At 48.6% G+C, this 25,549-nt stretch overlaps 1 protein-coding gene across 3 annotated transcripts; it reads right to left on the bottom strand.

Moving 5' to 3' along the window:
* Positions 1–555: 555 nt before the first annotated feature.
* MPND (MPN domain containing) lies at positions 556–25,249 on the bottom strand (the record flags this gene model as incomplete). Of its 3 annotated transcripts, XM_083594696.1 has the most annotated exons (13): positions 556–1,251; positions 2,451–2,543; positions 4,643–4,732; positions 6,348–6,418; positions 8,118–8,286; positions 8,760–8,836; positions 10,110–10,182; positions 11,328–11,424; positions 14,519–14,594; positions 16,165–16,324; positions 17,846–18,076; positions 20,554–20,762; positions 25,139–25,249. In XM_083594696.1, the coding sequence occupies 13 exons, from the start codon at positions 25,149–25,151 to the stop codon at positions 1,165–1,167; spliced, it is 1,446 nt and encodes a 481-aa protein (XP_083450822.1). In that variant the 3' UTR covers positions 556–1,164. The 3 variants fall into 3 exon arrangements, with proteins under 3 accessions (XP_083450822.1, XP_083450821.1, XP_083450823.1); XM_083594695.1 differs by lacking the exon at positions 25,139–25,249 and having other exon boundaries at positions 675–1,251; positions 20,554–20,778; XM_083594697.1 differs by lacking the exons at positions 10,110–10,182; positions 11,328–11,424; positions 14,519–14,594; positions 25,139–25,249 and having other exon boundaries at positions 675–1,251; positions 20,554–20,778.
* Positions 25,250–25,549: the final 300 nt, after the last annotated feature.

The raw sequence follows: 25,549 nt of genomic DNA on the forward strand, positions 1-25,549 counted from the left end.
TTGCCCACAACCCTGCTTTTACGCAAAGTACCGTATTTTTCGCCCTATAGGACGCACTTTTCCCCCTCCAAAAATGAAGGGGAAATGTGTGTGCGTCCTATGGGGCGAATGCAGGCTTTCACTGAAGCCTGGAGAGCGAGAGGGGTTGGTGCGCACCGACCCCTCTCGCTCTCCAGGCTTCAGGAAGCTATCCGCAAGCCTTGGGAGCCCGCGGGAGTTCCCGCTGGGCTCCCAAGGCTTGCGGACAGCAGCCTGCATCCTGAAGCCTGGGGTGCACTGAGCAGCGCACCCCGGGCTTCGGGCAGATATCCGCAAGCCTGGGGAGACCGGCGGGAGTTCCCGCCGGGCTCCCTAGGCTTGCGGATAGCAGCCTGTTCTGGGGGCTGGGGTCGGGGGAAGCTCGGGCTTCCCCCGCCCCAGCCCCGCGCCTGGGGGGGGAAAAATATTTTTTTTTCTTTATTCCCCCCCCCAAAAAAAACTAGGTGCCCCCTATGGGCCGGTGCGCCCTATGGGGTGAAAAATACGGTAAGCTTCCGTCCTTTTTAGCTTAAATCTGCTACCTTTTTACTCGGTTTTTGCTGCTTCTACAGATCCGTGAATTTTTTTAGAAAGGCAACACCACACTGCCCCTTTTTCTAATCTGCCCTCTTACCAGCTCAGATACACACAGGTGAGTTTCTCCCCGCCCTTCACAGCACGAGACATAAGACGAAACTGGAGAGGTGAGGGCTTTTGTTCCATCTCAGAAAACCTCAAGAGGAGATCAGCGGTGTTGACCAGTGCACAACACTGTGCTGGATCGAATTCGAGATCTACCAAGGGGTCCTTTTGAGGCCTCGCAAGCCAGGTTGCTTCATTCATCTATGAAATGGGTGTGTTCTGTCCCGTGACGCCAAGCCGAGTACAGAGGAACAGATAGCTTCTCTAGCTTCCGCATAGGCAAATCAAAGCGTGTTCTTGGCTGGTCCAGTGTCTCCTCTTAAACTCATGAAAAACCTTTCTTAAACACACACACACACAAACACAAAGGGTCTCCATTTCCCTCTCTACCTGCCAAGCAAGATTGGGCGGAAATGGGTTTCAAAGTGAGAGGCTTCTCACCTAAACGTCTTTCCCTAACCCCTGACTGACAGCTCCTTGAAGACATGGTTCCTCCTCCTGGTTTCAGCTGTATTGCTTGAGGATGCTGTAGACTTGTTCCAGGATGTGTCCGAAACCTTGGTCCTTGGGCGTCCTGGAAGCCAATGAGCCCTGCAAGGAGAGGATAGCAGCGTTCGTCATTCGAACAGGCAGGGAACTCGGACTGAAAGTGAGCTTGCTAAATGCACGTAGGCAAGAAAAATGGCTTCTCCCTTGCACGGCCCACCCACAAATCGCTGTGTGACACTTTCTAATTCTCATTAAATGTTTATGTTTTACAATTTAAAATACACATTTAAGCATCCTTAAGGTATAAATGACTTCCCCGTCTTCTCTTTCCATGGTTCATTTTGCATATCACAAGTCCCTGCATATTTTACACAAACTAAACCATTCAGTATTCCACTATTGTATCCATCAAAACTTATTTACCCTGTTGAGTTTCTCTTAATGCTGCCAATGTTTTCAGCTGTACACAATTCCCCCCCCCCGCCAAATATTCAATAAACGTTTTCCAATCTTCTCTAAACATATGTTCTTCTTGTTCTCTTATTCTATATGTTAAGTCTGCAAGCTGCACACATTCTGTCAGATTAAGTTGCCACTGTTCCTTGGTTGGGATCTTGCTCGTTTTCCATTTTTGGACCAACAAAACATGGGCTACAGTAGTGGCATACACAAATAACCGTTTTTGACACCTGGAAATTTCAGTCTGAATTATCCCCAACAAAAAGGACTATACTTTCACCAGTAAATCATCCTTCACAAATGATCCAACACCCTCTGCCTGGTTCCTTGTAACCTCACTTCTCGCAGGGAGGGAACCGCCAGAAGGCCCTCGGAGCTGGACCTCAGTGTCCGGGCAGAACGATGGGGGTGGAGACGCTCCTTCAGGTATACTGGGCCATTTAGGGCTTTCAAGGTCAGCACCAACACTTTGAATTGTGCTCGGAAACATCCTGGGAGCCAATGTAGGTCTTTCAGGACCGGTGTTATGTGGTCTCGGCGGCCGCTCCCAGTGCCCAGTCTAGCTACCGCATTCTGGATTAGCTGCAGTTTCCGGGTCACCTTCAAAGGCAGCCCCATGGAGAGCGCATAGCAGTAGTCCAGCTAACCAGAGCATGCATAACTAGAGACTTGTGGAGTCGGAAGGGACCCCCAAGGGTCATCCAGTCCAACCCCCTGCAGCCCAGGAATCCCAGTTTAACGAATGCCCACCCAACCCCTGCCTAAAAACCTCCAAGGAAGGAGAATCTACCACCTTCTCTGGAGGTCTGCTCCACTGCCGGACAACTCTTCCTCAAGATTACCTTTAGTTTATCCAAATAGGTCTGCTCCTGGCTCCACATCTCTTGAAACTTCACTACGTCGGGCGCCGCTTTGTAAAACTCCACCAGCAGCATCTGTGAGGAAGAAAGAACAATTGAATATAAATATAGATGGGAAACGGCTATGTATAGTGAATAGTTGTCTACTTTTAAAAATTTTCACCTATGATCCTTTTCTTTTACTTCTTTATTTTTTCTTTGTTCTTTTTTTCTTTTTTTCTGATACCTTTCATTTCACTCCTTTATTGTAAATAGCATTTTATAGAGGTATAAAGGTAAAGGTAAAGGGACCCCTGACCTTTAGGTCCAGTCGTGACCGACTCTGAGGTTGCGGCGCTCATCTTGCTTTATTGGCCGAGGGAGCCGGCGTACAGCTTCCGGGTCACGTGGCCAGCAGGACTAAGCCGCTTCTGGCGAACCAGAGCAGCGCACGGAAACGCCGTTTACCTTCCCGCCGGAGCGGTACCTATTGATCTACTTGCACTTTGACGTGCTTTCGAACTGCTAGGTGGGCAGGGGTTGGGATCGAGCAACGGGAGCTCACCCCGTCGTGGGGATTCGAACCGCCGACCTTCTGATCGGCAAGTCCTAGGCTCAGTGGTTTAGACCACAGCGCCACCCGTGTCCCTTATAGAGGTATAAATAACTGTAAATATGAAAAGAGGCAAAGTATTCTCTATTTTTTTTCCCTTGGTTATATGTATTTTCTTTTTCCTTTGTATTTTCTTTTGTTGTAAATATGTATGTTTTCCAATTTGTACTTAATAAAAATTATTTTAAAAAAAGAAAAGAAAAGAAAGAACAGGAATCACATTCGGACTATACCACAGGAGTGTTATGCACAGGGCCTTTTTCCCAGCCAGGACTCTGTTTTGGCAGCTCTCAGATGGCTGCCATTCTAAGAGAACAAGGCGAGTTCATGGCGAGTTCTGGCACCTCCTTCTCTAGAAAAGATCTCCCTTGCTTTCCTTCTACAGTGGTACCACGGCTTACAAACTTAATTCGTTCCAGAGGTCCATTCTTAACCCGAAACCGTTCTTAACCTGAGGCACACTTTCACTAATGGGGCCTCCCGCTGCCACCGCGTGATTTCCGTTCTTATCCTGGGGCAAAGTTCTCAACCTGAGGTACTACTTCCGAGTTAGCGGAGTTTGTAACCCAAAGTGTTTGTAACCCGAGGTACCACTGTACTGGTTTTCCTGCAGATAAAAACCCCTGCAAGTGGCGCTGTGATCTAAACCCCAGAGCCTCTTGGGCTTGCCGATCAGAAGGTCGGTGGTTTGAATCCCCGCGACGGGGTGAGCTCCCGTTGCTCTATCCCAGCTCCTGCCAACCTAGCAGTTCGAAAGCGCCCCAGCGCAAGTAGATAAATAGGTACCACTCCGGCAGGAAGGTAAACGGCGTTTCCGTGCGCTCTGGTTTCCATCACTGTGTCCTGTTGCACCAGAAGCGGTTTAGTCCTGCTGGCCACATGACCTGGAAAGCTGTCTGCGAACAAACGCCGGCTCCCTCGGCCTGAAAGCGAGATGAGCGCTGCAACCCCCAGTCACCTTTGACTGGACTTAACTGTCCAGGGATCCTTTAAGCTTTTTCTGCATTGCAGGGTGTTGCAATAGACTACCCTTGATGTCCCTTCCAACTCTACAATTCTACGGTTCATTTTTCTCTGAATGATAAACAGACTTAGGGGACATGGAGAGTTGGGCTCTAAAAGGCAACCCCAAATTTTCCCACAACACTGCGATCAGAGGCTTCTTAAGGGAATCTGGCTGGCAAGAATTCGAAGGAGCTTGGGTCTAAGACAGGCATAGGCAAACTCCAGCCCTCCAGATGTTTGGGACTACAACTCCCATCATCCCTAGCTAGCAGGACCAGTGGTCAGGGATGATGGGAATTGTAGTCCCAAACATCTGGAGGGCTGGAGTTTGCCTATGCCTGGTCTAAAAGGACTCTCAGGATTGACTGTCCAGCTCATACACAACGCTTGCATTGTGAATGCCCGCAGGGCTCTCTGAATGTAAGGATTGTTTTGCCATCAGTTACAAATTTTGTTTTTCAAGAGGCCTCGCTTTAGATCATCGCAGCCCTGTGTGTTTGGAACAAAAGGCGCTTTGGTGACACAACCCGACATTCTTCCCCCGAGCAGATGTGAAATTCAGATGGACCAAAGTTACCATCTCGTGGAGAACGTCGTTGGTGAGGAAGCTGTCTTGGACGTAGGTGACCTCAACTTCCATGGGGATGCCGTAATCATAAGGCCTTTGCTGGTGGAAGAGAAAATTTGGCCGGGGAAGGGGGGGGTGAAGAGAGAGACACAGAGAAGTGAATAATATCAAGTCCTTTCTCTCTCTCTCTCTCTCTTGACTTGCTCAGGAGAACCAAAGTTGTAAAGCGCCCCCTGGTGGCTTAGAGGTGCAGCTCCTCAGAATGCACCGCCTTTAATTGAGCCCACATACTTCCGAGCAACAAGTGATTTTACCCTTTTATTTATTGATTATAATATTTATACAGCACCAAATGACGAACACATACGCACACACGTTAACAGCAGCAAGCAATTGTCAGCGTACCAAACATCCCCTTGGGAATCAACACGGCTTAGGTCCGGAAAAATATCCTGCAGTCTTTTTCCCTCTGCTAGTGCAAATAATAATAATAATATTTATATTCCGCCCATCTGGCAGCTCCCAAAGGGTGTTCCACAGGGAGGGTGCCACCACCGAGAAGGCCCTCTGCCTGGTTCCCTGTAACCTCACTTCTCGCAATGAGGGAACCACCAGAAGGCCCTCGGAGCTGGACCTCCATGGACGATGGGGGTGGAGACACTCCTTCAGGTATGTTGTTTAGTCGTTTAGTCATGTCCGACTCTTCGTGACCCCCTGGACCAGAGCACGCCGGGCACTCCTGTCTTCCACTGCCTCCCGCAGTTTGGTCAGACTCATGTTTGTAGCTTAGAGAACACTGTCCAACCACCTTCAGGTATACTGGGCCATTTAGGACTTTAAAGGTCAGCACCAACACTTTGGATTGTGCCTGGAAGCGTACTGGGAGCCAGTGCAGGTCTTTCAGGACCAGTGTTATGTGGTCTTGGCAGCCGCTCCCAGTCACCAGTCCAGCAGCTGCATTCTTGGGCCCCAGACCTTAGTATGCCTACCCATCGTTTAAGGCTTTCTAGGTCAGAACCTAGTATGTATGGAAGTGAGAGCTGGATCATAAAGAAGGCTGATCGCCGAAGAATGGATGCTTTTGAATTCTGGTGCTGGAGGAGACTCTTGAGAGTCCCCTGGACTGCAAGAAGATCAAACCTCTCCATTCTGAAGGAAATCAGCCCTGAGTGCTCACTGGAAGGACAGATCCTGAAGCTGAGGCTCCAGTACTTTGGCCACCTCATGAGAAGAGAAGACTCCCTGGAAAAGACCCTGATGTTGGGAAAGATGGAGGGCACAAGGAGAAGGGGACAACAGAGGACGAGATGGTGGGACAGTGTTCTCAAAGCTACCAACATGAGTTTGACCAAACTGCGGGAGGCAGAGGAAGACAGGAGTGCCTGGCGTGCTCTGGTCCAGGGGGTCACGAAGAGGCGGACGTGACTAAATGACTAAACAACAGCAAGGCACCTTATGCTGCAAGAGATCGCCCATTTGTATTATTTAGAGGACCTCCAGCACTTTGAATTGGGCCCGGAAACTAACTGGTAGCCAGTGCAGTCGGACCAGATCTGTGTAATATGCTCAGACCGTCTTCCTTCAGTGAGCAAGCTGGGTGCTGAATTCTGCACCGGCTGAATTTTCCAAACCACTGGTCTGATTTGGTGTGAGGTACTTTCTTGCGCCCCCCGCTCTCCCAAAGAGCAGCTTGCTCAGGCCCTGCAGGACTCACCTCCGGAGGGGGCATAACCCAGAAGGGCGCAATCTTCGACTCCATGCCTTGGTTGGCATGGCAGTATGGACCTGAGGGGGCAATAAGACAGAAGAAGAGTTTGGATTTGATATCCCGCTTTATCACTACCCTAAGGAGTCTCAAAGCGGCTAACCTTCTCCTTTCCCTTCCTCCCCCACAACAAACACTCTGTGAGGTGAGTGGGGCTGAGAGACTTCAGAGAAGTGTGACTGGCCCAAGGTCACCCAGCAGCTGCAGGTGGAGGAGCGGAGACACGGACCCAGTTCCCCAGATTACGAGACTACTGCTCTTAACCGCTACACCACACTGGCTCTCCAGATCATTTGGGCACCTAGCATGGGAACAGTATAAGCTAAACAAATTTACGTATAAGCTAAACAAGCTGTAGCTTAGGGGCCCTCTTGGGAGCCCCAAAAATATTTAAAGAAAAAAAACTGGCTGTACATTTCCAAAATATAAGATAAAAAATAAAAACCTACATACAGGAACAGTGTTTTGTGTTGTGCAGGCTCCTATGATATAAGTCAGGCATAAGCAAACTCGGCCCTCCAGATGTTTTGGGACTACAATTCCCATTATCCCCGACCACTGGTCCTGCTAGCTAGGGATGATGGGAGTTGTAGTCCCAAAACATCTGGAGGGCCGAGTTTGCCTATGCCTGGTGTAAGTCATGGGCCCCGCCTACTAGCCTGCTCCCTAAAATATCACTGGTTTGCTCATTTCTATAGATAGGGTGGGACGCGGGTGGCGCTCTGGGACATACCAGGAGAGGCGGTGCCGAAGGTATGAGGGTCCTCTACCGTATAGGGCTTTAAAGGTTAAAACCAGCACCTTAAACCTGACCCTGTACTCCACCGGGAGCCAGTGCAGCTGGTATAGCACCAGGTAAACATGATCCCACGGCGAGGACCCCCGTAAGGAGCCTCGCTGTGGCATTCTGCACCCGATGGGAGTTTCTGGGTCAGTCTCAAGGGCAGCCCCACATAGAGTGAGTTACAGATGTGATTAGACACAGGAGCAATCCGTAAAGGAGAAACATTGGGAGAGGTACATTGCTGCCCGTTTCTGCACCTAACGTTTGCAGAGTGCTGCGAGACGGTGGGCTGTGCGATGGCCTGGGATTTGGACTCGGAGGCTGAACCTGAGGAATCCCAGCCTGCACAGGAGTCCCTGCCTCCAGAACCAGTTGAGCCGGGGCTGGGGCCTGAGCCCGAAGGGTCCTCACCTGTGCCGGATCCTCAGGAGCAGACACCAGCTGAATCTGCTCTGGCTCCGGAGGTGATGGAGGACCCATTGCCTGCAGGTGCTCCACTCTCAGCCCTGTCAGAGGAAGGTGAGGTTGCCTCTGGGTCCGGTAACCCTCCAGCCTCTCCTGAGCTGCAGAAGCTCAGGGCAGAGAGGCGGAGGGAACTAAGTTCCCGCAGGAGGAGTGCTTGCCTCCAGGCCAGGAGAGGCGAGTCACCTGTGGACGGGGGCCGCCCTGTGCCTCGGGGCAGATAAAAGCCAGCCAGCCCCAGTCCCAAGTTGCAGGAGCAACATTGTTGGTAGCCAGTTCCTGCCTGCACCCTGTCCTGTTGGAGCTCCTGACCTCACCCGACTCCCTGCCTTGGACCTAGTTTCAGCTTTGACGGACAGCCTCCATACTGCACCCTCGACCATGGACTGGACTTGGACCTCGCCTCACGGTTAACCCACGGGACCAGCACAGGCTGTTTCGTTGAGACGGACGGGCACCCTTCTGCCACTTACCGCAGATGAGTGCCAAGCAAGGCTGGAAGCTGTTGCTGGTTCCCTGGAGCTTCAGCTGGTAGTCCATTTGAGTATCGATGTCCTGGAGGGATGGCAGGGCATGGCTGAACGGGTGGCTGTGATACCAGCCCACCAGGGAAAGCCCACGCATAAAGAGGTTCTGGCATATCTGAAGACAAGAGGAAAAAGGATGTTGCTTTTCAGCAGTCTTAAGCATATCCAGAAGAATGGATGCTTTTGAATTCTGGTGCTGGAGGAGACTCTTGAGAGTCCCATGGACTGCAAGAAGATCAAACCTATCCATTCTGAAGGAAATCAGCCCTGAGTGCTCACTGGAAGGACAGATCCTGAAGCTGAGGCTCCAAGACTTTGGCCACCTCAGGAGAAGAGAAGACTCCCTGGAAAAGACCCTGATGTTGGGAAAGATGGAGGGCGCAAGGAGAAGGGGACAGAGGACAAGATGGTTGGACATTGTTCTCGAAGCTACCAGCATGAGTTTGAGCTGTTTGCCCGAGAGTTATACTTCCAAGACAGCTGGAGGGCAAAGGAAGAATCGAACAAACAATCCATGGGGCAGTCGTGGTGCCCGCTACCCCATGTTGAACTCCAGCACCACCATTACTAATGATATGAGCTCCTTACCTCTTCTTCCACAGCAGCTGCTAAGTCCCCGTCCGCAAGGCGTGATCGGCAAGGGAATGCCCTCAGCACCGTTAACACTGAAAGATTTAAAAAAGAAAAGATGGGTGTGAGCTTGAAAATCAATCTTGAGAGTCCTCTTAGACCAGGCATAGGTAAACTCCGGCCCTCCAGATGTTTGGGACTACAATTCCCATCACCCCTGACCACTGGTCCTGCTAGCTAGGGATGATGGGAATTGTAGTCCCAAACATCTGGAGGGCTGGAGTTTGCCTATGCCTGTCTTAGACCCAAGGCTCCTTCGAATTCTTGCCAGATTCCCTTAAGAAGCCCCTGATCGCAGTGTTGTAGGAAAATTTGGGGTTGCCTTTTAGTGCCCAACTCTCCACCAACTCTCAGTGTCCCCTAAGTCTGTTTATCGGTCGGAGAAAAATGAACCGTAGAATTGTAGAGTTGGAAGGGACGTCAAGGGTAGTCTATTGCAACGCCCTACAATGCAGGAAAAGGTAAAAAAAAAGTAAGTAAGTAAAGGAACCCTGGATGGTTAAGTCCAGTCAAAGGCGACTAGGGGGTTGCGGCGCTCATCTCGCTTTCAGGCCAATGGAGCCGGCGTTTGTCCGCAGACAGCTTTCCAGGTCATGTGGCCAGCAGGACTAAACCGCTTCTGGTGCAATGGGACACCGTGACGGAAACCAGAGAGCACGGAAATGCCGTTTACCTTCCCACCACAGCAGTACCTATTTATCTACTTGCACTGGTGTGCTTTCAAGCTGCTAGGTTGGCAGGAGCTGGGACGGAGCAACGGGAGCTCACTCCATTGCGGGGATTTGAACTGCCGACCTTCGGATCGGCAAGCCCAAGAGGCTCAGTGGTTTAGACCAGAGCCCCACCTGCGTCCCTACAACACTGAAAGAGAACCAAGGGATCACTGGTTTTGGTCAACCAATGCCCTCCTGCTTTGGGCCAGACATTAGCAGATATACTGACTTGAGGTTCTGTTTAGCTGCCCTAACTAACCCTCTCTTCTAAGGGTTTAGGAACGGAGCCAGATGCCCTATATCAAGTCAAAGCATCAATCCGTCTCTCCCAGTATCGTCTCCCCTGACTCTCTAGTCTAGGACAAGGGGAACGAACCTCTGCCAGATGGGCCAATCTTCTCTTTCCAGGAGTTCCGATTTGGCCTTCCAGGTCGGTTATATCAAAACCATGCCCACCTGTCAATCATCAGAGGCCCCTCCAATGGGCGAAGGAGACCAGCTGATTGGCAGGGTTGAATTTTAAGTCAATTAAATAATAATAAAAAGGAGTTTGGAACATTTCAGCTCCCTTGCTAGTTACCCCAGGGAAACTTACGCTGGCTGTTGGTGTCCCAACGACCGCCGAGATAGCCAGTTACTTCACTCTTCGTCAGGTGACTATGGAAGTCCTAAGAGGAAGGGGGAAAGAGCACAGGTTTGAAGGTTTGGTCACCCTTGGGTGCCATGGTCACACTCTAGATGCCGCTCCCATAATCCCTGCATTGCATGGGGGTCAGACTAGATGACTCTTAGTGTCCCTTCCAACTCTACAATGCTATATTCCTCATATCAGAGTCCAAGCTATCAGATTTGTGGATTCCTCCCTCCACCCCCGAAAGCTCTACCTCTCTTTTAAATCAGAACCAGTGAAGGCCTGTGTGAGTGTCTGGAGGCAGTTGGAGGATGGATGGCGGCTAACAGATTGCGGTTGAATCCTGACAAGACAGAAGTACTGTTTCTGGGGGACAGGAGGCGGGCGGGTGTGGAGGACTCCCTGGTCCTGAATGGGGTGACTGTGCCCCTGAAGGACCAGGTGTGCAGCCTTGGAGTCATTCTGGACTCACAGCTGTCCATGGAGGCGCAGGTCGATTCTGTGTCCAGGGCAGCTGTCTACCAGCTCCGTCTGGTACGCAGGATGAGACCCTCCCTGCCCACACTGTCTCGCCAGAGTGGTGCATGCTCTGGTTATCTCTTGCTTGGACTACTGCAATGTGCTCTACGTGGGGCTACCTTTGAAGGTAACCCAGAAACTACAACAACCTAGACTATAATATAATACTTGTCCTGAAAAACCTTCATTGGCTCCCAGGACATTTCCGAGCACAATTCAAAGTGTTGGTGCAGACCTTTCAATCCCTAAACAGCCTCGGTCCTGTATACCTGAAGGAGCGTCTCCACCCACATCGTTCAGCCCGGACACCGGGGTCCAGCTCTGAGGGCCTTCTGGCAGTTCCCTCTCTGCGAAAAGTGAGGTTACAGGGAACCAGGCAGAGGGCCTTGTCGGTGGTGGCACCCTCCCATCAGATGTCAAGGAAATAAACAACTATCTGACTTTTAGAAGACATCTGAAAGCAGCCCTGTTTAGGGAAGCTTTTAATGTTTGATGTTTTATTGTGCTTTTAATTTTGTTGAGAGCCACCCAGAGTGGCTGGGGAAACCCAGCCAGATGGGTAGGGTAGAAAGAATAATTTATTATTATATTATTACTGAGGTGATTGCTTCTCCCCTTGCCTCTTGGTGGGGCTGGCCAGCGCCCTGCCAAATGTCCACGTACCACTAACAAAAGGACGTTGCTGGAGATGGCGACGTTGAAAGGCTGGAACTTGTTAAGGGCTGCGAAAGACGTCACTTCCACCAAGGTGTGGGGATTCCTAAAGGCAGACAAAGAAATGGCCATCATGAGTACTAGTGGCATTAAACATATATATATATTAATGAGCCGACTGCAAAGGCTTTTAAATACGACTTAAGCTGACTTGGGGCAGTCAATCTTGTATTTATTTGTTAAACATCCGAGGATCACAGGAAGGCTTACCGTATAAACGAATCGCAGTATAAATGGATGGCATGTTTTGTTTGTGAAAAATTCTTTCCCAAACAAAGCCCATTAGTGGTTTACATCATCAAATATCCTTTATTAGGCATAAGGTAAAGGTAAAGGGACCCCTGACCGTTAGGTCCAGTCGCAGACGACTCTGGGGTTGCGGCACTCATCTCGCTTTATTGGCCGAGGGAGCCGGCATACATCTTCCGGGTCATGTGGCCAGCAGGACTAAGCCGCTTCTGGCGAACCAGAGCAGCGCACGGAAACGCCATTTACCTTCCCGCTGGAGTGGTACCTATTTATCTACTTGCACTTTGACGTGCTTTCGAACTGCTAGGTTGGCAGGAGCTGGGACTGAGCAATGGGAGCTCACCCCGTCGCAGGGATTCCAACCGCCGACCTTCTGATCGGCAAGCCCAAGGCTCTGTGGTTTAACCCACAGCGCCACCTGCTATTAGGCATAGCAAACCACATATTATCAAACAGACACCGTATACAAATTGTGCAAAATACGAGCTCAGCATAACAAGATTTGTCCCAGTCAGATCTTTAACGCCAGAGAAAATCAATTTGCATAAATTAAACAATACAACACTACCACATCACCAATCAATTAAGAACCACTAAATCTCTTTATAGTGGCCCAGGCTTTCTACATGGACAGCACTCAAAAATGCAGCCACTATTAAAGTACCGTATTTTTTGCTCTATAAGACTCACTTTTTCCCTCCTAAAAAGTAAGGGGAAATGTGTGTGCGTCTTATGGAGCGAATGCAGGCTGCACAGCTATCCCAGAAGCCAGGACAGCAAGAGGGATTGCTGCTTTCGCTGCGCAGCGATCCCTCTTGCTGTTCTGGCTTGTGAGATTCAGAATATTTTTTTTCTTGTTTTCCTCCTCCAAAAACTAGGTGCGTCTTGTGGTCTGGTGCGTCTTATAGAGTGAAAAATACGGTAATTTGATCAGTCCTGTCCGAAAGCAGGTCCTGAACCGTTGGTATCATAGAATTCAGCCTACTGAGTTGCAAGGCCTCTAATAATTGTCTTCTGGCATAAATGCCAAAATCACAAGAAAAGAAAATATGCCCAAAAGTATCAGGTTCCTCGTTAGAGTGGTTAAAAAACAACATTTTCTTCAGAATCGGTTTACGCAAATGTGTTCTAGACCCATCTTGCATTCAGCAAGTCGTTATTTTTGCTTTCTTACTATTTTGCCGAAAACTGCACAAACGCTGCGGCGTATCACAAAGTGCCGTTGCGAGGCGAGGGGAAACTGTTTCAGCCCGGGGGCCACACTCCCTTCCAGGGGCCAGAGCCAAAAGTGGGAGGAGCAATACATGTAAATTTCATGAATCTAATAACATTGACTCACCCCCTCTCTGCCCTCCCCAGCTAGCAAGAGGCCTTGCTAAAGGTTCCCTCACTGCAAGAAGCCAAGTTACAGGGAACCAGGCAGAGGGCCTTCTCGGTGGTGGCACCCGCCCTGTGGAACGCCCTCCCACCAGATGTCAAAGAGAACAACAACTACCAGACTTTTAGAAGACATCTGAAGGCAGCCCTGTTTAGGGAAGCTTTTAATGTCTGATGGACTACAGTGGTACCTCGGGTTAAGTACTTAATGTGTTCCAGAGGTCCATTCTTAACCTGAAACTGTTCTTAACCTGAAGCACCACTTTAGCTAATGGGGCCTCCTGTTGCTGCCACTCTGCCGGAGCACAATTTCTGTTCTCATCCTGAAGCAAAGTTCTTAACCTGAAGCACTATTTCTGGGTTAGCGGAGTCTGTAACCTGAAGCGTATGTAACCCGAGGTACCACTGTATTGTATTTTAATCTTTTGTTGGAAGCCGCCCAGAGTGGCTGGGGAAGCCCAGCCAGATGGGCGGGGTATAAGTAATATATTATTATTATTATTATTATTATTATTATTATTATTATTATTAAGCCCACGGGCATGTTCCGGCTTAGGGAAAACACTGTAGGAGAGTGCAAGAATTGTGGTCGCTTTCCAGGGGCCGACAAGAGAAGTCTAGAGGGCCACATTGTGAATCCCAGCCAGAGTTTTCTCTTTTACAACGTTGGCCGCATTTCAGCAAACTAGCTTCTCGAGCCGTGGCTGAAATCCTGCCTCCCCACCCACCAGCTCAAAACAGGCATCCATTCTCAAGTCTGCCTTTGTCTTGAGGACCAGAGCTTTTTAAATTAGACCTTGAGGTTGTCAGTATGCTGCACTCGGTTGCCAGATTTCACCCCCTGAGCACAGCTGCACACAAGCATAGCTGTCAAGTGTCCCTTATTTGAAGGGACAGTCCCTTATTCCAGCGCCATGTCCCGCTGCTGTCCCTTATTGATGGATGTCCCTTAAAGGATGTCCCTTAAATTTCAAAGGAAGCAGCTCCTCTCCCTCCCTCCCTGCCGGCCAGGGAGGAGGGAGGCTCCAACTGTGTTGCTTGGCTGTGTTGCTCACCCAATAAGAAGTCTAAGAACGACTGGGGGGTGGAGCTTGCATGCCTTGTGTGTGGCTAGTTAATGCAAGCTGAGGGGGTTTTTGAATGCTGGATGCCATTTTGATGCACGTGCTGCTGCAAACTTCGCAGTGCAAAGCCAGGCCGGGGAGCCATCTTAAGTTGAGGCTGCATAGGCCTTGTGGTGCATGTGATTCAGATTCTATTCAGTTGAACCTCTGGTTACAAAGTTGGTTGGACCGTGTTCTTGAAGCTACCAGCATGAGTTTGACCAGACTGCAGGAGGACAGGAAGACTGGAGTGCCTGGCACAGGTGAGGCTGCAGGTCCCTTATTTTGGCTGCTGGTCCCTTATTTTCAAGGCTGCTGGTCCCTTATTTTCAAATCTGTAAGCTGACAGCTATGCACACAAGACATCTGCCTCTAGCTACTGAAAGGATTTCATACATACGATGGACATACCTGGCAGAGTCCCGACTCCCCAGGCTGCAATAACGGACCGGGATTCGATTCCTGCAGTTCAGCCTTTTGCTGTTATCTGTGGTTAAAAACAAAGCAACTGGCCAGCACTGAGTTAAATTGATCCATGAAACGCAAAATTAAACATCTCCACCCTCCATTTCAACGCCTTCCATTGTTGCACCGTTTAAACAGGTTTCTTTTATTCTGCATTTTAATTGCGGGTGTTTGTGCTTCGTTTTGTTTACAAAATGTATTTTTTTATACATAGCAAAACCATTGTGGCCATTATCAAAGGGTAGCGCTAGCTCCTGGTTTTCCCAGTAGTGATGTATAGAAGTGAGAGCTGGACCATAAAGAAGGCTGATGGCCGAAGAGTGGATGCTTTTGAATTCTGGTGCTGGAGGAGACTCTTGAGAGTCCCCTGGACTGCAAGAAGATCAAACCTCTCCATCCTGAAGGAAATCAGCCCTGAGTGCTCACTGGAAGGACAGATCCTGAAGCTGAGGCTCCTAGACTTTGGCCACCTCATGAGAAGAGAAGACTCCCTGGAAAAGACCCTGATGTTGGGAAAGATGGAGGGCACAAGGAGAAGGGGACAACAGAGGACAAGATGGTTGAACAGTGTTCTCGAAGCAGCCAACATGAGTTTGACCAAACTGCGGGAGGCAGTGGAAAACAGGAGTACCTGGCGTGCTCTGGTCCAGGGGGTCATGAAGAGTCGGACACGACTAAACAACTAAACAACAGCGCTAGCCAGAATTCCTCCCTTCAGCGGGGGGAAGTCTGTTTTCCAAGAATCTGTGAGGACATCAGTTCTGACAAATTTCTTTTATTTCAGAGCGTCCTGCTGTATAAAGATCTGTTTGTGGAGTCAGACTGTTTTGCGGTCGCATATGTAATAAAACTATACAGTCGTACCTTGGTTGTCGAACACCTTGTGACTCAAACGTTTTGGCTCCCAAACACTGCAAACCCGGAAGTGAGTGTTCCAGTTTGCGAACTTTTTTTTGGAAGCCGAACATCCGACGCAGCTTCTGCGACTTCTGATTGGCTGCAGGAAGCTCCTGCAGCCAATCGGAAGCCGTGCCTTGGTTTTTGAACGTTTTTGGAATTTGAACGGACTTCCAGAATGGATTCCGTTTGAGAACCAAAGTATGACTGTACAGTGGTACCTCGGATTAAGTACTTAATTCGTTCCAGATGTCCGTTCTTAACCTGAAACTGTTCTTAACCTGAAGCACCACTTTAGCTAATGGGGCCTCCCGCTGCTGCTGCACGATTTCTGTTCTCATCCTCAAGCAAAGTTCTTTTTTTTTTTTTTTGAAATAATTTTTATTAATTTACATCAAAAACAATAAACAAGTTCTCATCCTCAAGCAAAGTTCTTAACCCGAGGTAATATTTCTGGGTTAGCAGAGTCTGTAACCTGAAGCGTATGTAACCTGAAGCATATATAACCCGAGATACCACTGTACTAAGTTTATGGGTGTTTTTAAAGGATGAGTGAAATTGTTTCATTGTGTATTTAAATCACAAGTAATAGGGTTTTTTTAAAAAAAATATATAATTGGTTTTACATTTGTAAACTGCTTAGAAGCCCAATTTGGCAAGTCAGTGGCATATAAATCAATACTACATTGACATACCTGAGCTGTGCAATTCTGCAAGACTTTTCGCCTGCTGCTTCCGGGTCTTGTCCTCCAATTTCTTAGCCAGCATGGACTCTGAGAGGACTGACTTAACCCCCTTGGCTTCTTCTTCCTCCTCATCGGCAAGCTCATCCTCTTCCCCTTCGCTCACTAAACTCTGGGGGAGGAAAAGAGATGCAAAAGCCGTCAGAGAGGACAGTCTCCCCACTGCTGCTCAGCCTACAAGAGCTCTCATGTGAGGAAGGAAGAACAGCCAATGCCCTCAGTTGCTCCAGACGGCTTCAGATCGAACATCCAGAGCTGTTTGACGGTGGGCCAGAATAAATAAGATAGAGGAAGCTTCTGCAATATACAGTTGCCGGCTCAAACTTGCGTGCATGAAAGAGTTAACCTGAGCCCGGAACCCAGGTAGCAAGTGGGTGTGGAGATCTTACAGCCTGCAACCCAAAGATTGCATGATCCTCTTTGGAAGTAAGTACAGTGGTACCTCGGGCTACATACGCTTCAGGTTACACTAACCCAGAAATAATACCTTGGGTTAAGAACTTTGCTTCAGAATGAGAACAGAAATTGTGCTCCGGCGACGCGGCAGCAGCGGGAGGCCCCATTAGCTAAAGTGGTGCTTCAGGTTAAGAACAGTTTCAGGTTAAGAACGGACTTCCGGAACAAATTAAGTACTTAACCCGAGGTGCCACTGTAAAGTTATTTTCTTTTAAAGTCATTTGAAACCTTTCTTCATTTTTGACTTACTGCCAGCTGACAGATTTGTCCATTTTAAATTCTGGAAACTCTATGAGCAAAAATAAATAAAGCACTTACTGTGATTTATTCTAGCCTAAGTATTTTTGCGGGGAACATTTGTTTTGAAAGTGGATGAGGGCATATGTGAAATCTAACCAAGTTTTAATGTGCTCTGTGCAATTGCTGTTGTGCTTAACTCTGCTGTGAGAAGGTAAGAATCTCCCTTCCCAACCTCTCTCCCCATCAGCGGTTGGTGCCCACATTAAATTATTAAATTTGTATGCAGCCCTTCATCCAAAGATCTCGGGGCAGAAAGCAGATAGCCCTTGATTTCTTAGCGTAAATGAAAACTGCATTAGTTATTCTTGCATGGAAGCACAAACAAAAGAGGGCAAATAACTGTGTCTCCATTAAGTATATATAAAAATTTAGAGTCTGTTTCCTTTATTTTTTTTAACCCATTAAAAGCAGCTTTTTTGCATTCACCATAATCTGATAAATCTAAACTGTTGCTTACTTAAGTAAAGGTAAAAGGACCCCTGACCATTAGGTCCAGTCGTGGCCAACTCTGGGGTTGCGGCGCTCATCTCGCTTTATTGGCCGAGGGAGCCGGCGTACAGCTTCCGGGTCATGTGGCCAGCAGGACTAAGCTGCTTCTGGCAAACCAGAGCAGCGCACGAAAACACCGTTTACCTTCCCGCCGGAGTGGTACCTATTTATCTACTTGCACTTTGACGTGCTTTCGAACTGCTAGGTTGGCAGGAGCAGGGACCGAGCAACGGGAGCTCACCCCGTCACAGGGATTCAAACCCTGATCGGCAAGTCCTAGGCTCTGTGGTTTAACCCACACCGCCACCCACATCCTTTGTTGCTTACTTAGCTTGTACATAAATGCAGTACTCTAACAAGTGAAAGAGAAATGAGGGTTTTCACTCACCTCCTCTGCAGGGGGCGTGTTGGGCTGGTACTTCTTCAGCCAAACAGCTTTATACTGGTCTAATTTCTGGCCCTTATACTTGACCGACGCCCAGCCACACCCAGACTTCTTGGCTGGGTTGACAAGCTTTTTGCAGTAGGTCGCCCAGGCGCTTGGGGAGTTGAACACTTGACCCGTCTCCTGCCAAACGATCTTGCCATCCGTCAAGAGGTCGCCCAAGAACTTCTTGCCCTGGGACAGGTGAGAGCGGAGACACAATGGGAATGTAAAAAAGTGGAAAACTTCTGGGAAACGATATATAATGAGACGAAAAAGATGTTGAAATATACATTTACAGTGGTACCTCGGGTTACATACGCTTCATGTTACATACGCTTCAGGTTACAGACTCCACTAACCCAGAAATAGTGCTTCAGGTTAAGAACTTTGCTTCAGGATGAGAACAGAAATCGGGCTCCGGCGGCACGGCAGCAGCAGCAGGCCCCATTAGCTAAAGTGGTGCTTCAGGTTAAGTACGGACCTCCGGAACGAATTAAGTACTTAACCCGAGGTACCACTGTATTAATAAAACCAGAAGCATTTTTAATTAGCATTGTAGGAGATGATATTAATAGACAGGACTGTAAGTTGTTTTTATATGCAATGACGGCAGCAAGAATATTATTGGCACAAAAATGGAAGCAAGAATTACTGATGAAAGAGGAATGGCTAATGAAATTAATGGACTATGCAGAATTAGACAACAGGAAGGCTTCGAAATCTGCGGGATCAGAGATTCTTAGAAGACTGGTGTAAATATTTGAACTATTTGAAAAGCAATTGTAACAAACAGATTATGCTAGTAGGACTGCAAGAAGATCTATGAGGAGGACTATTTGAAATATTGCAAGAAAGACTATGATGAGAATTATTGGTTAAGGATAATCAAAAGTAATAGAGAAATTAAGAAATGCAGAACAAATGATAAAGAGCGGAAAATCCTCAGAAGTGGTTGACGGAAGTCTAAAATATTGTATAAGATAAGAAGTTATGTTAAACGATTGTTGGAAATGATATGTTAAAAAAACCAATAAAAATGTAGAGAGAGAGAGAGAGAGAGAGAGAGAGAGAGAGAGAGAAGAGACAAAACGAAGGCATGGGTGGGTGTGCAGGAGAGAAATAGATGACTCCAGTCTTTTTCTAAGTTCATTTATGTTGTAACCAGTGCTTTTTCCCCAGTTCCAGCTCAGTTCCAGCTCCTCTCAAGTGGGTGCCATTCTTGGGAATGTTCAGGGAGGCAGGAGAGGATATATTGTTTATTAATATCCTTCCTAACTTGCGTTAGCAAGTTCCTTTGCTTACCAGAGTTTCACATTCCCCTTTCAAACGCACAGCGGGTAGCTGGTTGCAGGCTTGTGTAAGCGTCTCATTGTTAGCTTCCTGGTAAGTTCCCTTATACCCCTCTTAAAAGAATAAACACACCACAATCTTGTGTAAAGTATATATAAGCATAGCTGTCGTTTCCCTTTTTAAAAGAGAAATTCCCTTATTCCAAATAGGATTCCTCGCAAGAAAAGGGAAAAGTTGACAGCTATGTATATAAGTAGTTTACTCACATTCAGTTCACAGATGGATCTCTGAAGGCAGACTTAGTTACAAGGTATATACGTGGATCTATCCCATATGGAGATAGTCCCAGTGTCCTCTGTTGGCTGGAAGCTAATCTCTAGCTAAAAGCTGATCCAACAATGGAGGAATTAAAAGAGAGAGAGAGAGCTGCGTGCCCTGTCCCTTTTGTTACAGGTAAGGTCATGATCACCTCCAGGTAAAGGTAAAGGGATCCCTGACCATTAGGTCCAGTCATGGCCGACTCTGGGGTTGCGGCGCTCATCTCGCTTTACTGGCCGAGGAAGCTGGCGTACAGCTTCCGGGTCATGTGGCCAGCATGACTAAGCCACTTGTGGTGAACCAGAGCAGTGCATGGAAATGCCGTTTACCTTCCTGCCGGAGCGGTACCTATTTATCTACTTGCACTTTGACGTGCTTTCGAACTGCTAGGCTGGCAGGAGCAGGGACCAAGCAACGGGAGCTCACCCCGTCGCGGGGATTCGAATCTCCGACCTTCTGATCGGCAAGTCCTAGACTCTGTGGTTTAACCCACAGCGCCACCAGTGTCCCATATGCCCACCTCTAGTCATATGCAAAAGGAAGTATGTCCCAGCCAGGAGGAAACAGGAACATCCCTCCTGCATGGCCACTCTAGGAAAACAAGGAATGTTGTGCTTGACTGCTACTTAATTTATCACATCCCACACCATTGAGGACCAGCACTCCCCTTGCCCGCTTCTTGCAAGGAGAAGCGACGGAACGACGAGAGTGTCTTACCATTCTGTCTGGACGCTGAGGTCCAGCGCCGAGGGCCTTCTGGTGGTTCCCTCATTGCGAGAAGCAAAGCTACAGGGAACCAGGCAGAGGGCCTTCTCGGTAGTGGCACCCGCCCTGTGGAACGCCCTCCCACCAGATGTCAAAGAGATAAACAACTACCTGACATTCAGAAGACATCTGAAGGCAGCCCTGTTCAGGGAAGTTTTTAATGTATGACAAATTAGTGTATTTTTGGTATTTGTGGAAGCCACCCAGAGTGGCTGGGGAAACCCAGCCAGATGGGCGGGTTACAAACAAATTATTATTATTATTATTATTATTATTATTATTATTATTATTATTACCAGGTAGTAAATGGAGAGGACGCCCTCTCCGGGCTCAATCAGCCCATCCTTGAGAAGCACGCGCAGAGTGATTCCGCGACGGGTCAGAATGCAGCAGGTACGCCTGCCGGGAACCAGTAATTTCCCCACGTTCTCCTGGTCTTCCAAGCTCGCCTCCAGCTCCTCCTCGTCCTCTTCCAGGCAATCGTCTCCTCCGATGGATTCTGCATCTAGGGTTTGGGACATAGCTGTCAACTTACAGATTTGAAAATAAGGGACCAGCAGCCAAAATAAGGGATTTTCCAAGCACAGGTATGTTCGCCTTCTGAGCCCCTCCGAGCCAAAGGCAAAAAGCCCAGCCAGCAGCCAAACGAATCCTCAAGCGGTGGTTCCCACAGCGCAGCAACCTGGCAAAGGGGATGCAGCAAGGAAAACCACTGTCACCTCTCCGCTGGGAAGCGCTGAGCAAAAGCGAGTCCCCAGGCAACGCGGCCAATTTGATTGGCACAAGGCATGCAAGCTCCACCCCCAGTCGTTCTTAGACTCCTTGTTGGGTGAGCAACACAGCCAATCAACACAGCTGGAGCCTCCCTCCTCCCTGGCCGGCAGGGAGGGAGGGAGAGGAGCTGCTTCCTTTGAAACCCGGGAAATTTAAGGAACATCATCAATAAGGGACAGCAGCGGGACACGGCACTGGGATAAGGGACTTTCCCACCAAATAAGGGACGGTTGACAGGTATGGTTTGGGAAGAGTAAGCGCAGAAGGAATGATCAGGGAGCCGGGAGGGATCAGGCTGGGAAATTTAGGTTCGATCCCTGGCAAATCCAGGCGGGGTTGGGAATATTTCCCTACCCACCCTCAAGATCTAGTAGACACCAAACTGGGAAGGGTAGCTGATGCCGCAGAAGACAGAATCAGAATTCGAAATGACCTCAGCAGATTGCGGAGAACTGGGCCCAAGCTAGCAAAAGGAATTCTAATAGGGACAAATGTCTGGTTCTTCACTTAGGCAGGAAGAACCAGATGCACATATATAGGATGGAGGACACCCGAGTTACTAGAAACGTGTGAATAAGATCTAAGGGGTCTTGGTGGACCACAAGCTTAATGTGAGTCCACAGTGTGATGCAGCAGCAAAAAAAGGCTAAGGCTATTCTAGGCCACAGAATAAACCACAGAGCCTAGGGCTTGCTGCTCAGAAGGTCGGTGGTTCGAATCCCCGCAACGGGGTGAGCTCCCATTGCTCAGTCCCTGCTCCTGCCAACCTAGCAATTCGAAAGCACGTCAAAGTGCAAGTAGATAAATAGGTACCACTCCGGCAGGAAGGCAAACGGCGTTTCTGTGCGCTGCTCTGGTTCGCCAGAAGCGGCTTAGTCATGTTGGCCACATGACCCGGAAGCTGTACGCCGGCTCCCTCGGCCAATAAAGCGAAATGAGTGCTGCAACCCCAGAGGCAGCCACGACTGGACCTAATGGTCAGGGGTCCCTTTACCTTTTTATTCTAGGCTGCATCAGCAAAAGTCTAGTGTCCAGACCAGGCATAGGCAAACTCGGCCCTCCAGATGTTCTGGGACTACAACTCCCATCATCCCTCGCTAACAGGACCAGTGGTCAGGGATGATGGGAATTGTAGTCTCAAAACATCTGGAGGGCCGAGTTTGCCTATGCCTGGTCCAGACCAAGGTTGGCTGGCCGTCTGTCATGGATGCTTTAGCTGAGATTCCTGCACTGCTGGGACTCTAGAGGTCCCTTCCAACTCCGCAATACGATGATCTGCTACCTGCCATTGCAGGCTATACTGAGCCAGACAGATGGGCTTCCTCAGGAGAAAGCAGCTCCTTGTAGCTCCCAATTGTTTTGAAGTTGCTTTCCATACGGAGTGATTTGTGAATCAGAGAGCTGGGAAATCTCATGCAAAATCCAGCATCTAGGGTTCGGTGCCTTCTGTAAAAATTAAAAAGGAAGCTCCTAGTCCTTATGAAGGGACGCGGGTGGCGCTGTGGGTTAAACCACATAGCCTAGGACTTGCCGATCAGAAGGTTGGCGGTTCGAATCCTTGCGACAGGGTGAGCTCCCGTTGCTCGGTCCCTGCTCCTGCCAACCTTGCAGTTGGAAAGCACGTCAAAGTGCAAGTAGATAAATAGGTACCACTCCGGCAGGAAGGTAAACGGCATTTCCGTGCGCTGCTCTGGTTTGCCAGAAGCGGATTAGTTCTGCTGGCCACATGACCTGGAAGCTGTACGCCGTCTCCCTCGGCCAGTAAAGTGAGATGAGCGCCGCAACCCCAGAGTCGGCCACGACTGGACCTAATGGTCAGGTGTCCCTTTACCTTTACCTTAGTCCTTATGAAGGTGAAGATCAGCGGGACAGTTCTTGATGGACACGACTTTCGTGTTACCACTTGTGATCGTCCCCTGACCCCTTGTATAGAGAAGGGGCGTATGTTTGATTTGGCTAAGATTAGATGAGTCTGGGATTGCAGCTGGAGAGTTGCATAGGCCCTTCGATCTCCCCGCTCCCCTAATTAGAGTGGTACAGTAGTACCTTGGTTCCCAAATGTCTTGGTTCTCAAACACAAAAAACCCAGGAGTAACTGTTCCGGTTTTCGAATGTTTTTCGGAAGCCGAACATCCGATGCGGCTGTCGGCTATTGTTTCCTGTATGCCTGGACCAATCAAAAGCTGCGCCTTGGATTTTGAACATTTCGGAAGTCAAACGGACTTCTGCAATGGATTAAGTTTGGCGCTTTTGTTTTTGCTATTTATTTTGCGTTTTTGTGGCTTTTTCGGTTCATTTGTTTTCATGACTGTGTGGAACCCAGTTCAGCTAGTGATGGATTGTGTGACTGCAGAAATGGATAAAAGCCCCCCCCCTCCAAACAATGACTATCATCAGTGCACGTAAGAAAAAAATATATAAATTTTTATCACCTACAATACTGTCTTATTTATTGCAGTACATTGGTTATTGCTTTCATTTTATGGATCAACAGTATCTTTAGATAGTAAAATTCAGGTTAAATTGCTGCTTTAGGGGTTGTTTTTAAAAGTCTGGAACGGATTAATCCGTTCTGCATTACGTTCTATGGGGAAGCACACCTTGGTTTTGGAACGCTTTGGTTTTGGAACGGACTTCCAGAACGGATTAAGTTTGAGAACCAAGGTACCACTGTATTTGAAACTTTGTTTAATCTGGCAACCTGCCCCCCTCCTCATGGCAAATCTTCCGTCCCTCCAGAGTGAGGGATACTTCCTTGCACCCCAAGTGAGAATATAAGCCAAAACCGAGGGAGTCCTGCAAGTTTGGAGAGAGCGAATGAGAGAAGGGGAAGGAAAGAGGTTCTGGAACTTACAGCCTGCATAAACCCAACATGGGAAGCAGAAGGGACTACAGTGGTACCTCGGGTTACAGACACTTCAGGTTACATACACTTCAGGTTACAGACTCCGCTAACCCAGAAATAGTACCTCGGGTTAAGAACTTTGCTTCAGGATGAGAACAGAAATTGTGCTCCGGCGGCGTGGCAGCAGCAGGAGGCCCCATTAGCTAAAGTGGTGCTTCAGGTTAAGAACAGTTTCAGGTTAAGAACGGACCTCCAGAACGAATTAAGTACTTAGCCCGAGGTACCACTGTATTGGTTTATTTTCTTTCTTTTTTTCCCACTCTCTTCCTATAAATTAAACTTTCTTAATAAACTATTAATATAAAAAACCCCAGCATGAATAAACAAATAGATGTTTAGGTGTGGCCTGCCTTTCACTGGATATATTATTGAATAGTTGTTGTTTACTTGTCTCTGTTGTTGTTTTATCTTTCTGCAAACCGCCTTGAGGTTTGGGGGTTTTTTTGTCTTACAATTGTGGTGTCTAAATTTTGTGAAAATATATTAGGAAGAATGGATGGTTATAGGTTTTTTTTTTTACAATTATGCGGCATATAAATTTTGTAAAATTAATAATAAATAAAATAATATTTTTTTATTTATACCCCGCCCTTTACGGTTCAGAAAACCGGGCTCAGGGCGGCTAACAACAACTTCAAAACACTTAATTGATGCAACAAAAAACAGCATAAAATACAGTATAAAACGTGAATGACAATAAATTCAGAATTCAAAAATTAATATAATTGTACAGAGGGATGGAAGAATGGATGGATGGACAGAGAGAGACCGACAGATGATGCATATAAATCTTGACTCTGCAACAGAACCGCTGTTAGTCACGCCCTTTGTTTCCAATGGGTCTACTCTGAGCAGGGCTAACACCTGCCTACAACCCATCGGGGCAGGGAGATAAATGAGCAGGAGCTGCGGGTGCGCAGCCCCAACATCAGCACCATTCTCCATCCCTTAAGCTTGGGCTTTGCAGCCCTCTGTGCGCGCTCAGAGGACCAGCGCTCTCCATCCCGGCAGGAGTCCGCCTGGGAGCCGCGCGCCCTGGGCGCACAGCTGCAAAAGCAGGTTGCGGGGTCGAGAGCCCATCCTCTGAGCTGGGCTGGCTGCGGGGAGAAAGAGGGTCTGGATCCGAGCCGGGCCGGGAGCGCGCCTCCCTCCCTCCCTCCCTGCCGCCTACGGGCCCCGATCCCCGCCTCCCTCCCGGGTACCTGCTGCAGCCATGGCTCCGCTTCCCCCTCGCCGCTTCCTCTGCGCGTCACAGCGCGGAGGCTCCCGGCTGTCCCCGCCTCTCCCCGGGAGGAAAGGAGAACGGGAGAGAAAGGAAGACAAAGGAGAGAGGGGAAAGGAGGGAGGGAGGGAGAGCAGAAGAAGAAGGGAATGAGAAAGGGAAGACAAAGGAGAGGAAGCGCAGGAACAGGACCTGACCGGGAGGATCTTCAAATGATAGAATCCTAGAACTGCAAAGGACGCCCCAGGGTCATGTAGCCTCTGCAGCGCAGGAATTATAGGAGGCTAGATTGCCGGAAGAAATATCAACAACCTCAGATATGCAGATGACACAATCTTGATGGCAGAAAGTGAGGAGGAATTAAAGAACCTTTTAATGAGGGTGAAAGAGG

The sequence above is a fragment of the Podarcis filfolensis genome, assembly GCF_964270895.1.
Source record: "Podarcis filfolensis genome assembly, chromosome: 18".
NCBI lineage: Eukaryota > Metazoa > Chordata > Lepidosauria > Squamata > Lacertidae > Podarcis > Podarcis filfolensis.